General features: G+C 34.2%; 1 protein-coding gene across 2 annotated transcripts in view; it reads left to right on the forward strand.

Annotated features, from left to right (window-relative positions):
• ZFYVE9 (zinc finger FYVE-type containing 9) overlaps nucleotides 1-13375 on the forward strand; it is a 148336-nt gene that overhangs the window by 83338 nt on the left and 51623 nt on the right. For both annotated transcript variants that reach the window (XM_069477942.1, XM_069477943.1), the window contains 4 exons: nucleotides 368-537; nucleotides 5942-6062; nucleotides 9248-9370; nucleotides 11181-11336. In XM_069477942.1, the coding sequence (XP_069334043.1) occupies nucleotides 368-537; nucleotides 5942-6062; nucleotides 9248-9370; nucleotides 11181-11336 (570 nt within the window). The remainder of the gene's footprint in view (nucleotides 1-367; nucleotides 538-5941; nucleotides 6063-9247; nucleotides 9371-11180; nucleotides 11337-13375) is intronic.

Consider the following 13375-nt stretch of genomic DNA (forward strand, 5'->3'; position numbering starts at 1 on the left):
ATTTTTTTCTTGCTATTAATTTATTTCCTAAGCACTTAAAACACTTTCCTTAGTTTCTGTCAGTATGCGTGACAGAGTATGTGGCATAATTGTAGATGTATATAGGAACTCTTAGTATTTTAAAGCAGTGTTTTAAATCTTTGCATATAAGTATAGAAGTAAAGAATATATTTAAATATGTATTTTTAAATTAATTTATAACATTTATAACCACTTTTGTACACAGTTACAGTTCTCATGTTTCTAATTATAAGATGCTAGATAGTAATTTCTTTGTACATCTGGAATTGGTGACCTTCTCTTCTTTGATGTTAGAAACCCTACCAATGTCACATTGATGCCTATTTTATTTTTCTGGCCCCTCAAGTGGTTCAGCCCAGAGAGCAGAGGAGAGTGTGGTTTGCTGATGGGATATTGCCCAATGGAGAAGTTGCTGATGCAGCCAAATTAACAATCAATGGAACTTCCTCTGCAGGAACCCTGGCTGTGTCACATGACCCAGTCAAGCCGGCAACTACCAGTCCTCTACCAGCAGAGGTAAGAAAACAAAACAGCAACTAAAAGTGAGTACCTACTTTACTCAGTGTTGTGCTGCCTCTGTCTTGCCTTTTCCTAAGTTGAGTGACTGTTGTGTGGAACCCGGTAGGTTTTAGATATAATCTAGCGCTCGCACGTGTGTGTGTGTGTGTGTGTGTGTGTGTGTATATATGTATAGGTAGAGTAAATGTGGCAAAAATCAGTCCTTTTTTAAAATGGTTCTGTACTTGGAAGTTTTTTCAGGAGACAGGTTCTTATGAAGATTGTTCTCAGATGAGCTCAGGCTACCACTGTAGCTAGAGGTTGAGCTAGAGGGAATTCTGGCCCCTTGATACATTGGTTCTCAAATCACATTCCCAGGTTCTGTGGCAGCCTCTCGGGAGTGCCATGGTGAGGAAGAATGGCTGAGGAACTCTTCTATTCCTTTCTCTTCAACCTGAACACCTCTACTTTTTCCTGTTTTATCTGTTGTTTCCATTTCAGGTTTTTAAAAAGAATTCCAGAACTTAAAAATAAGTTGAAAACCACTGGCTTAATGGATAGAAGGCTCATATAATATACCTGAAGAAACTAGCTCATACTGTGCTCTCACTTCTACCTTGTTTCTGTAGGAGCATCAGTCACAATTTTGAGGCTAATGGGATTCTCTTTCCTCTAAGCTTGATTTTCAGAAGACAAACATCAGCTACCTTTTTTTCCCAAGTCAATGAGACAATAGAGCCACCTAGAACCCGAATTAGAAAGTATAAACATAGAATCCTTTTATGTAATGAGTCTTTTTCTATTGCTGGTTGCTCCCTTGAATTTGATGATCAAGGTTATAATAAGGTGTTTAATTCCAATTAAGTATATGTGTCCATCTTTTTTCTTTAAAATAAGAGAATAAAAGTTTGGATAAAGTTTTTTAAACTTTATTTTTTTAGAGTGGTTTTAGATTCATAGCAAAAGTGAGAGTAAGGTACGGAGAGTCTTCATATGCCCCCTGCCCCCACACATAGATAGACTCCCCATTATCAATATCCCCCACCAGAGTGGTATAGTTATTACAATTGTTGAACCTACATTGACACATCATGATCACCCAAAGTCTGTATTTTACATTAGAGTTGGATAAAACTTTTATTTGTGAAGTTTTCATAGAATTATTAGTTATTGTTATTATATATATTTATGTTCAGTAATATATTTTCAGATATTTACCTCACATATAATTTGTAGATTTGGTTGTAATTAAAATTGCTTGTTGTTAAAATTAGATTAACATACAGAGCCAAGTTTCCTGTTAGGTGAAGGGACCATACAGATCATACCATGTCATGTGTGTCTTCAAATATTCTTACGTCTGTTTTTTCATTTTTCTATGGCTGCAGAGGATGACAGCCAGAACTACATCTTATCCTTCTTTGTATCAACACAATGAGTTTGTCAAGAAAGTTTCTTCTTTTTTCCCCACAGCTGTTTGTTTGGAAAAAAATTTCAAACCACAGAAAATTTGCAAGAATAGCACAGTGAACACTCATATATTCTTCACCTATATTTGCCAACTGTTATCATTTTGCCACATTTACTTTATCACTTCACACAGACGTACACTTTTTTTTTGGTTGAACCATTTGAGGATTGGTTGCATTTTACCACCAGATAAGTTCAGCTTGTGACTTTTAAGTACAAGTTATTTTCTTACGTAACCACAATACAGTTATCACATAAGCGGGAAATTTAACATATAATTATATAATCCATATCAGATTTCCCCAGTTGTCCCAATAATGTTCTGTATAGCTTTCATTTATACATATGTGTATGCCTACATATATAAAAATGTTTTAACTAAGTCAAATTTATTTTTAAAAATCAGGATCTCATCAAGGAGCACAGTTGCATTTAGTTTTCACGTTTCTTTAGTTTCCTTTAATCTTTAACAATTCTCCTACGTTTTGTTTTAGGTCCTTCATATCATTATTTTTTGAGTATTTGGGACATGTTTTGCATAATACCCTCAATCATTTTTTGGCAGTAATAATAATATACATAAGTGGTGGTCATTTCTTAGTAGATCACATCAGGAAGTATTAGTTTAATAATTGGTTAATGTAATATCTTCGGTGTTTCTCCATTGCAAGAGTACCTTTTCCTCTCTGTAATTAATAAGTAATGTAAGGGTGATTCTTTGAGACTATGAGTATCCTGTTCCCCAACAATCTTTTAACCAGTGATTTTACTATTTTTTGATGACTTTTGCCTGAATCAGTTATAACTATGGGGCTTATATGGTGATGATTTTTTTCTTTGTATTAAATTTTTTTTACATCTCTTAGTTTGTATGATAGGTTCTTCTTTTCTTTTTTTTTTTTTTTTTTTGAGACAGAGTCTCACTCTGTTGCCCAGGCTAGAGTGAGTGCCGTGGCGTCAGCCTAGCTCACAGCAACCTCAAACTCCTGAGCTCAAAGGATCCTCCTGTCTCAGCCTCCCGAGTAGCTGGGACTACAGGCATGCACCACCATGCCCGGCTAATTTTTTCTGTATATATTTTTAGCTGTCCATATAATTTCTTTCTATTTTTAGTAGAGATGGGGTCTCACTCTTGCTCAGGCTGGTCTCGAACTCCTGAGCTCAGACGATCCGCCCACCTCGGCCTCCCAGAGTGCTAGGATTACAGGCGTGAGCCACTGCGCCCGGCCTGTATGATAGGTTCTTAAAACATAAATATTTTTGAATGAATGACACTCTAATGAATGTTACAGGGAAACAAGTTTCAGCTCAGTATAAAAGAAACTAACCAAGTTAATTATTTATTTTGGTGCTCTCACATTGTTCAACACTCTATTTTAATATTTACCTGATAAAGTGAAGGAAAACAAACTCTTTAAGGCCAGACTAGAATATATTTTTCTCATTTTTATGGTCTAGCAGAGTACCTGCCACTTAATAATAGGTGCTCAATAAATGAAGTAAATTTCTTTTCACAGAATGTAATTGTATACTTAAATACTACTAGGCCAACTGACCATCAATTAATGATATTAAAAGGAGGATTTATATACCATTAAATAGCAGGTTAGAATATATTGTTATTTCAGGCCTTCAAATAAGATACAGGGGGAGGAGAGGGAGGGTAAAAACTTACCTATCGGGCACAATGAACACTATTTGGGTGATGAGCACACTAAAAGCCCCAACTTAAGCATTATAAAAGATATCCATGTAACAAAATCATTTGTACCCCTTTAATATTTTGAAATTAAATACTTTGCCAATAAATTTTTCCAAATCTCCTCTTATAGGATGCCATACTGATCACGCTGGAGAATTTTAGCAAAAACCCACTAAAAACTTCTAGTCCTAAATTATAGAGAGCATAGACAAAAGTATGATAAAACATGAGCATATTTTTAAGAAATAGTTTTAATCTTTATTCAGGTATAAAATACATACAGTAAAGTGCTTAAAGGGCATTAATCTTTAGTAAACAACATGATGGATTTATATATTATATATTTTATATATAATGGTTATATATATAACTACCATCCAGGTGAAGATACAGAATATTTCCATCACTCCATTAGCTTCCCTCACGTACGTTTTCTGTCACTAGCTTTCCCCTTTTTTCAAGGTAACCATTATTCTGACTTCTTTCACCATAGATTAGTTTTTCCTATTCTTGAGTTTCACATAAATGAAAACATATATAATGTTTTGTTTAGCTTCTTAAGCTCAGCCTAATATTTATGAGATTTATCCATGTTGTATGCATCAAAAATTAATTTTTTATTGCGGAGTAGTATTCCATTGTATGAATATATCACAATTTATCTGTTTTCCCGTTAAGGGACATTTAAATTGTTTCCTGGTTTTGGCTATTATGAATAAAGCTGCTATGAACATTTTTATACATGTTAAAAACAGCTTTTAAATATTTTTCTTTTAGCTTTTTAGAAGCTTCTTTCTTTTGTTTAATAATAGAGAATATAGAGAAGAGAGCATCACTTTAATAGACCTTCGAGCATGTTCTATTAATTAAGTGGATTTAACTCCACCCACAATGTTTTGCAATATTACATTTATTAAATGTAGCTAATATGCTCTGCATACTAATGCAAAGAAAAATGAACTTGAAGTTTTATTACACAGTAAATGGAAAATGATGACCTATTTTAATCTCTATATTTTATCAAAGTTTATTTTTTCCTCTTTTTTGTGGTAAAATATGTATAACATAAAATACTATTTTAACCATTTTTAAGTGTACAATTCAGTGTCAAGTATTAATACATTCACATTATTGTGCAATCATCACCACTATTCTCAAAGTTCATTTTAAAAAGCAATATAGGCCGGGCGTGGTGGCTCACGCCTATAATCCTAGCACTCTGGGAGGCCAAGGCAGGCGAATCGTTTGAGCTCAGGAGTTCGAGACCAACCTGAGCAAGAGTGAGACCCCATCTCTACTAAAAATAGAAAGAAGTTAGCTGGACAACTAAAAATATATAGGAAAAAAAAATTAGCCAGACATGTTGGCACATGCCTGTAGTCTCAGCTACTCAGGAGGCTGAGGCAGAAGGATTGCTTGAGCCCAGGAGTTTAAGGTTGCTGTGAGCTAGGCTGATGCCACGGCACTCTAGCTTGGGCAACAGAGTGAGACTCTGTCTCAAAAAAAAAAAAAAAAAAGGCAATATAAATGACACTTTTTTTTTTTGTTTTGTTTTGTTTTGTTTTGTTTTTTGAGACAGAGTCTCACTCTGTTGCCCAGGCTAGAGTGAGTGCCGTGGCGTCACCCTAGCTCACAGCAACCTCAAACTCCTAGGCTCAAGCGATCCTCCTGTCTCAGCCTCCCGAGTAGCTGGGACTACAGGCATGCACCACCATGCCCAGCTAATTTTTTCTATATATATATTTTTTTTAGCTGTCCATATAATTTCTTTCTATTTTTAGTAGAGATGGGGTCTCGCTCTTGCTCAGGCTGGTCTCGAACTCCTGAGCTCAAACGATCCGCCCACTTCGGCCTCCCAGAGTGCTAGGATTACAGGCGTGAGCCACCGTGCCCGGCCTAAATGACACTTTAAGTCGATCCAAAGGCAATAAAGGTTAATGAGATAATATTGAAATTTTGTTTCTTTTGCCACTGCAGTTTTTAAAAATATTTTTCTTTTATGGCAAAAGAAACCTGGGTAAAGGAATCTTTAACTTAGGCTATAAGGCCTCTTCTCTCAATACCATGATTTGATGATACCAAAAGGAGAGCCATATACATTTAAAAACATTTTCATTGTATAATGAGTATCTTGTGCTGTCTTTCAAAAAGTATAAATTTCACATTTTCACTTAAATTCCTATTTATATTCTTCACTATATTCTGCCAAAGTCTTGAATAATGCACACTTTGCTGATTTGCTTTTTGTAGGTAGATATTTCTCTCTTCTCTGGGAGTATAACTCAGGTTGGAAGTCCTGTTGGAAGTGCAATGAACCTTATTCCTGAAGATGGCCTTCCTCCCATTCTCATCTCCACTGGTGTAAAAGGAGGTATGTGGACTTACATATTTAAACAATATGCCATATATTGCCTTCTCATTAAGGGAAGGAGAAAGAATTTGAGTGATAACTGCTGTTCTCCTTCCTATCCAACAAAATAAGCAACTACACCAATGCCATGAGAACAATATTGCTGTTATTGATTTTTTTAGAGTAGATGTTTATGTTTTTATATCATAATGTCATTTTCATTTTTTGGAAAGATATATTAATTACAGTATAAATATAGTTTATTTGAAGTTTTAAAAAATATTTCAAAGCACATAATATTGTGAAGAGTTGCTTATAGTTCTAGGATTGACTCACCTTGATACAGTTGTTAATTTAGCTTTCTGTTTTGAGGTATGATATACATTCAGAAAGATACATGTAATAATGTGAAGAGCACTGAACTTAAATAACAATTTTACTGATGAAAAATATTTTTAGGGAGTCCTGGTAAGAAGTAAACTTATTATCAAGTCAAAAGAATGCTTAACTTGATGTGAAATTTTATTGTTGATATATCCAGATCAGCCTATACTCAGTACAGTTTTAGGAGATGGTTTATTAATAATGTCTCCTCAATTTTGTCCTAGGCTTTTACCTCATCTCCTTGTCTTCAGTTTTATTCTCTTTTATTTTCTCTTCCATACTATTGCCAGTTAATCTTTTTAAACATATTATCATATATTGCTCTTGCTTACAAATATTTAATGGATTTCCAGTTCCTTTAGTATAAATTATGTCTGTAGAGAATGTTCCCTATAAGCTTATCTTGACCTACTTTCCAGCCATTTGTTTTCAAATGTATTTCCAACCATTATACCAGCATCTTACATGCATAGTTCAGATTATTTGCTTTTTTTTGTTGTTTTTTTTTTGAGTATTCACTTTTCATTCTTCTATGCTTTTTCTTTTACTGTGGAATAATGGGAAGAGAATAGACTTCAGAATTGGACAAACCTGAGTTTTAATGCTAGTACCATTCTATTCTAGCTGTGTGATTTAGTTGGCAAGTCATTTATCCTCTCTGAATCTGTTTCTTAGTCTTTTTTTTTTGTTTTCTTTTGTTTGTTTTTGTTTTTTTGAGACAATGTCTCACTTTTTCACTCAGGTTGGGGTACAGTGGCCATGATATAGCTCACTGCAGCCTCAAACTTCTGGGCACAAGCTATCCCCCTGCCTCAGCCTCCTGAATAGCTAGCACTACACCATGCCTGGCTATTTTTTTTCTTTTTTGTGGAGATGGGGTCTTGTTACGTTACCCAGGCTGGTCTCAAACTTTTGGAATCCTCCTGCCTCCACCTCTCAAAGTGCTGAAATTATAGGCGCCAGCCACTGTGCTTGGCCCCTAGCCTGTTTTTAAAAAAATTACATAACTGCACCTACTTAATCATCATTGTGAGTATTAAATTAGATATCATACATACCTGTAGTACCCAGCAAGAAAATATCTGCTACAAAGTAGGCAGGTAATTAATATTTTTCTTTTCTTCCTTTCCTCTGTGTGGAATACCCCTCTATACTGGAATAGAAGAGTACTCTAGACTTCCTCTGAAGAACTTCCCAACCTTTCAAAATCTGATTTAATGGTTAACTCTTCTCTGAATCCTTACCTAGGCTGCCTACAAAGTACTGTTTTGCTTATTTCTGTTCTAATGGCAGTTCTTATAGACTGCTGCTGCTACATTAACACTGTTCTCATTGTAATTTAAATATTTTATACATCTTATTCTTTCACTTAGACCATGAATTCCCTCAGTCTTAATTCATATTTGTGTCTTCTGCTCCTTGGATGGTGCTGGGCACATAGTAGGCTCTCAGCAAATGTTGGCTGAATGTATTGTACTATCAAATCCAGCTGTGTCCCAGATAGTTCAACAATGAACTTTCATATAAGGTTAAGCATTATTTTGTTAGTAAAATTGCTACATAGGTTTCAAATTTGGGTCATATTAATAAATCTTAGATTTATAAGGAATTAAATTTGCCTACTCTGTTGTTAAAATAAGTCAGATTATAGGATTTCATTTTCATAAAATGTTATAGCCATGAAATCTGATTGTTAAAACCTCTCCTATCTTCTTTGGCTTTAGTTACAAAAAATACATACATACATACATACATACGTACCTCTCCTACCAAGAAAGAACAACTAGTTATATATATTTACTTAAACTATATTATAATCTCTTCACCAGAATTTTGCAATTTTGTATTCCAGTAGAATAACTTCATTAAAAAAACTTTTTACACTTTGTATTTCTCTTTCCAGTAAATACTTTTATTAATATATGTATTAATATTTCCTGTTACGTCCAAAAAATCAATTTTTAAATTTCTATTGGTCAGTGGGCTATACTGTTACTTAGTTCTACTTGACTGTCCCTTAATGATGCATTTTATATAGGATCAACCAAACAACATCCACCTTTGAAGTTTTCTGTTCCTTTTCCATATCTCTAGATTCTGTAATGATTATTACCCTTGATTTTGACTTTAAGCTGACAGGACCACTATCATTCAAAACGAAGTGGCTAAATACTACATGCTGTGCTTCCAGAGATTAAGCAGGAAGGGTAACATTCAGAGTCTCAAGTATTAACTTGTCCATGTTCAAAGTCTGATGTGTGATTTCTGGTGATTTTGGTGATATATGTACTTAAAGGAATTGTTTTATGAAACTAGTCACATATGAGACTTTTGTTTTCTGGGTTCATTTTTTAAAGTTTAATTTTTTAATGGTCAAAAATCTCAAATAGTACAAAAGGGAATAGAGTGAAAAGTAGGGCTCCCTTCTACCCCAACTCTTTGACGTTGTTTCCATAGGTAACTAGTATATTATCACTTCTTGTATATCATGGGTTAATTTATATGTTGGTCTTAGAACATGTATTATGTGAAATTCTTGTTATGATAGTTGGAAAATTTTTGTTAAAGGGTTGTCTTTAGACTGTGGGGAGAGGTCTGTACACAGGATAACAATATTATCATCCAGAGTGGGCTGGGTCACTTTTGAGAGTAAAAGGGGGCACTATTAACATGATACTGGTACAATAGGTACAAACCAGGATCTTTTGTTCACTCTGTAAATCACATGCTTGTCTCTTTCTTGTGAATAATCTGCCCATTCCTCCATGAGATTTTCTTCTTGATTTGTAACTAGTCTATTACATTGTTTTCTCCCCTTGCAGACTATGCTGTGGAAGAGAAACCATCACAGATTTCAGTAATGCAGCAATTAGAGGATGGTGGCCCTGACCCACTTGTATTTGTTTTAAATGCAAATTTATTGTCAATGGTTAAAATTGTAAATTGTAAGTAAGAAATTTTTTAAATTAAAATGACATGCTTACTGATTCATAGATAGTAAATAATGCTTTCAAAATTCATTACACACAAATCTTTTTATATAGAGCCACATCTTACTGAACACTGAATTCTGAAGAAGTTGGTTTGTGTAAAATAATATATTTCAGAGGACAACTGTGAGACTAACTGAAACTCTTGCCTTTAGTCACAGGGGTGAGGTAGGTGAATCTCCAGGAAGAAAAGCCAAACAAATCTTGAACAGATAGGAGTTAAATTCTTTTTGAGGTGGGTGTGTTAAGTTACTACTCAGCATCAGAGTAACTGGTGTTGGAGAAATTATCCAGGCAGGCCAAACAATTCACATGCTAGGTTTTAATCCCAGAAACCTTAATAATGGTGTTAAACTTTATCTAGGAAAAGTGTTAGTTAACTAACTCATAATAAAGTTTCAATGCATCATAAGTTAAGATTCAGAAGAAACTTCTTAATTCTTGCTGCTAGTTCCATAGGCATCAGAATGAGAAAGAGGACAGTAACTTAGACTCTTAATTCTACTTTCCAATATGGTATCGGAAGATAGAGAATGCATTTATCCTGAATGAGTGTTAACAGGCAGTTTTGGAGGAAGGAGGGAATCTCTGAGGAATAGTCCTCCAGTTTCCACTATGTACTTTTTTTAAGTTGACCGTGGAAACCAGACACATTTAATATACTACTTCCTTGGAAGTGCTACATTGATGAAATGTAGATTTCTGGCTTGCTTGTTAATCACACTCTTATGTGTTTGGCCAGTTATTAATGCTTGCTTACTTTCCTTCCAAATCAAAAATAATTTGCTTGAAATTTCAATTTGCCATATCTGGTTTATAAGTTATACTTAGAAATTAGCTAATGTAGAATTCCTGAAGTGTACAAGTCATCATTGGGAACTTCCCATTTAGGTATATAAAGTAACAATTCCCAAAGTAAGAGAATGGGATATTTCTTTTTTGATTTATATTTGTTTTGATTTACATGGTGGTATTCATAATTTTATTTGACTCCTTTTTTAATTCCTTTGAGGAATCTCATTGTATTAGGGTACAAATAATAAAAGTGTCAAGGATTAAACATTATTTTTGACTTACATACGGCTTCTGCTGTTTGTGCTTTGTATAGCCTTAAAGTGAAGGTGTGAAAGTAAGTAGTTCAAAAAAGCCATCCTTTTCACCACTTTTTACAGCATGAAGCCAAATAAAATCATGTTGCTGATTTTCTAGAATTTTCTCCCAGAAAGGAATGTAGTTAAAATAGCTAGAATCTTTTGGATTATAAATATACATTAAAAATGTATTTTCTTTAGGCTGCAACCTAAAGTCAAAACTATAATATTGGCTTTCATTGTTTTTGTTTCTGACATTACATAGTGATTTTTTTTTTAAAATATAAAGATAGAGGACTGTATTCTTCAATCATTATAGCATAGGATATATAGTTTGGTTTTATTTATGTTATTAATAGAATGTTGCTTTTAATAATTGTACCTTTTAATAATAGGAGTTAAAAGTTTTAAGTGCATTTTCTTTCATTATTATTTCTTTTACTTTCTTTCCAATCATTTTTCTAAGTGTTTAGAAAAGAGCCAGAGGCATTGGTATGTTTTACTTTCTATAATAGTTTTTTGGCTTGACACAGCGACAGTTCACAGTTGAATTATACAGACTCAGTACGATCTATTTTAATCTTTGCTATATTGTAAAAGATTTCTTTGCTTCTTTTTTAAGAGTAAAGATTGAGAGGAATGTCTTTATTTTTATATTTTTATTCCATCAATAGATGTGAACAGGAAGTGCTGGTGTTTCACAACCAAGGGAATGCATGCAGTGGGTCAGTCTGAGATAGTCATTCTTCTACAGTGTCTACCGGATGAAAAGTGTTTGCCAAAGGATATCTTTAATCACTTTGTGCAGCTTTATCGGGATGCTCTGGCAGGTGGGAATGCTTTATGACTTAGCCTACTCCCTTTGTGCATGATAAAAATTTTTGCACTCAGATACAAAATAATAGTCTTAACTTTGGACTTAACCATGGTGTGGGACTTTGATATTAGTGCCAAGTTAGAACTTGCCACAGTGTAAAGAAATTTTAAATTTTAGTATTTTACCTGGTATGGTGGTTATTATTTTATAGAGGCTGGAATTAAAGTCATAAAAGAATAATCCATTGACCTTGATATAATAATATTTTCCTTTGAGTGACTTAGGGGTCATGACCTTGGTAACTGGTAGAAGGAAGCATATTCAACTTTTACTGCTTGTTTCTTCAGTTAAGAATATTTATATAATCACAATGTAAACATTCTGTTGAATATTCAGATTTCAAAAACAATTAGCATAGATGACTTTGTTACGGTTTCAAAATAAATTGTAAATATTTAAAAGTAAAGGCATAGCTATAAGAAGTTAAGGAAGACTAAGGTCAATAATACAAAGAAATACTAATGAGAGAGAAAGAAACATTATTATTTATTTGACGTTATAATTACTTATAATTACATTATATTATTTGTCATTACAAAGTCAGCCTCCTGATTTAACAGAGGAGTTAAGAAGTGGTGTAATGAAAGTAAATTCTCATTTATGGTAACAGGAAGCCAAGAAATAATATTTATACTTGATAAATAAGAAAAGAATAGTATAAGTATAGAAACTAAAGCAAATGAATAATAAAAGAGATTGTCTCTGAGGAACAAAGCTTGGAGAGTGGGATGAGGGTGGCCAGGGAATTAAAACTATTTTCATGTATTATTTGATTATATTTCATAAATATATTAGAACCATAAATTATTCATACTTTATAAGTGCAATAATTCCTATTGTGGGATTCTATGCCAGAGACTATCCAAAATATAAAATGCACTTTTGGACATGAAAGTGTTTATTAACATTACCTAAATTTAACACAAAAATTCAGAAGCAACCTATACGCTCCAGCTATAAGTGTTCTACACTTATTAGATGTATGCATCTTTTTTAGAACATTTTTTACTCATTAAAGTATTATATATGAAAGTAATGTAATAACATGGAAAATGTCCTTGAAATAAGTACAAAAGCAAGATATAAAATTGTATTTTTAATGTTATTGCAAAAATTATGCCTTTCTATTTTAATTAGTCTCTACGACAATTTAGGTATAATATTACATAAGGGCAAGGTGGAAACTGACTATATGATGCCTGTGAAGCTGCCGTGCACGGGTGGGGAACCTGTGGCTTGGGGCCACATGTGGCTTTCTGGATCCTTGAGTGTGGCCTTTTGACTGAATTCAAATTTTAAAGAACAAATAATCCTTTTATTAATAAAAGGATTTGCTCTGTGGAGTTTGGATTCAGTCAAAGGGCCACATGTGACCTTGAGGCTGTAGGTTCCCCACCCTGAATGACCTAAACATTTCTCCTCAATTTGATCGCATTTACGTGTAAAAACTTTTGAGAAATGGCATTGGAGGTTCAAGTAATTGTGTGTTCTGGCAAGTTTTGAGAGGATGTCAGGGACTAGGCGTGGGAGGTTCAGGAATGTGTTGTCTAAGGAGCCCATCCTTTTTTTTTTTTTTTTGAGACAGAGTCTCACTCTGTTGCATGGGCTAGAGTGCCGTGGCATCAGCCTAGCTCACAGCAACCTCAAACTCCTGGGCTCAAGCAATCCTCCTGCCTCAGCCTCCCAAGTAGCTGGGACTACAGACATGTGCCACCATGCCTAGCTAATTTTTTCTGCATATATTTTTAGTTGTCCAGATAATTTCTTTCTATTTTTAGTAGAGGCGGGGTCTCGCTCTTGCTCAGGCTGGTCTCGAACTCCTGAGCTCAAACGATCCACCCACCTCAGCCTCCCAAAGTGCTATTATTACAGGTGTGAGCCACTGCTGCCGGCCCCATCCTTTATTCTGTAGGCAGTGAAGAACCTTTGAAAGAATTTGAGATGGTGAATGACATAATCAGATTTGCATTTTAGAAAGATGTCTGTGGAAGC

Source organism: Eulemur rufifrons, chromosome 8 (assembly GCF_041146395.1).
Source record: "Eulemur rufifrons isolate Redbay chromosome 8, OSU_ERuf_1, whole genome shotgun sequence".
In the NCBI taxonomy this organism is placed as follows: Eukaryota; Metazoa; Chordata; class Mammalia; order Primates; family Lemuridae; genus Eulemur; species Eulemur rufifrons.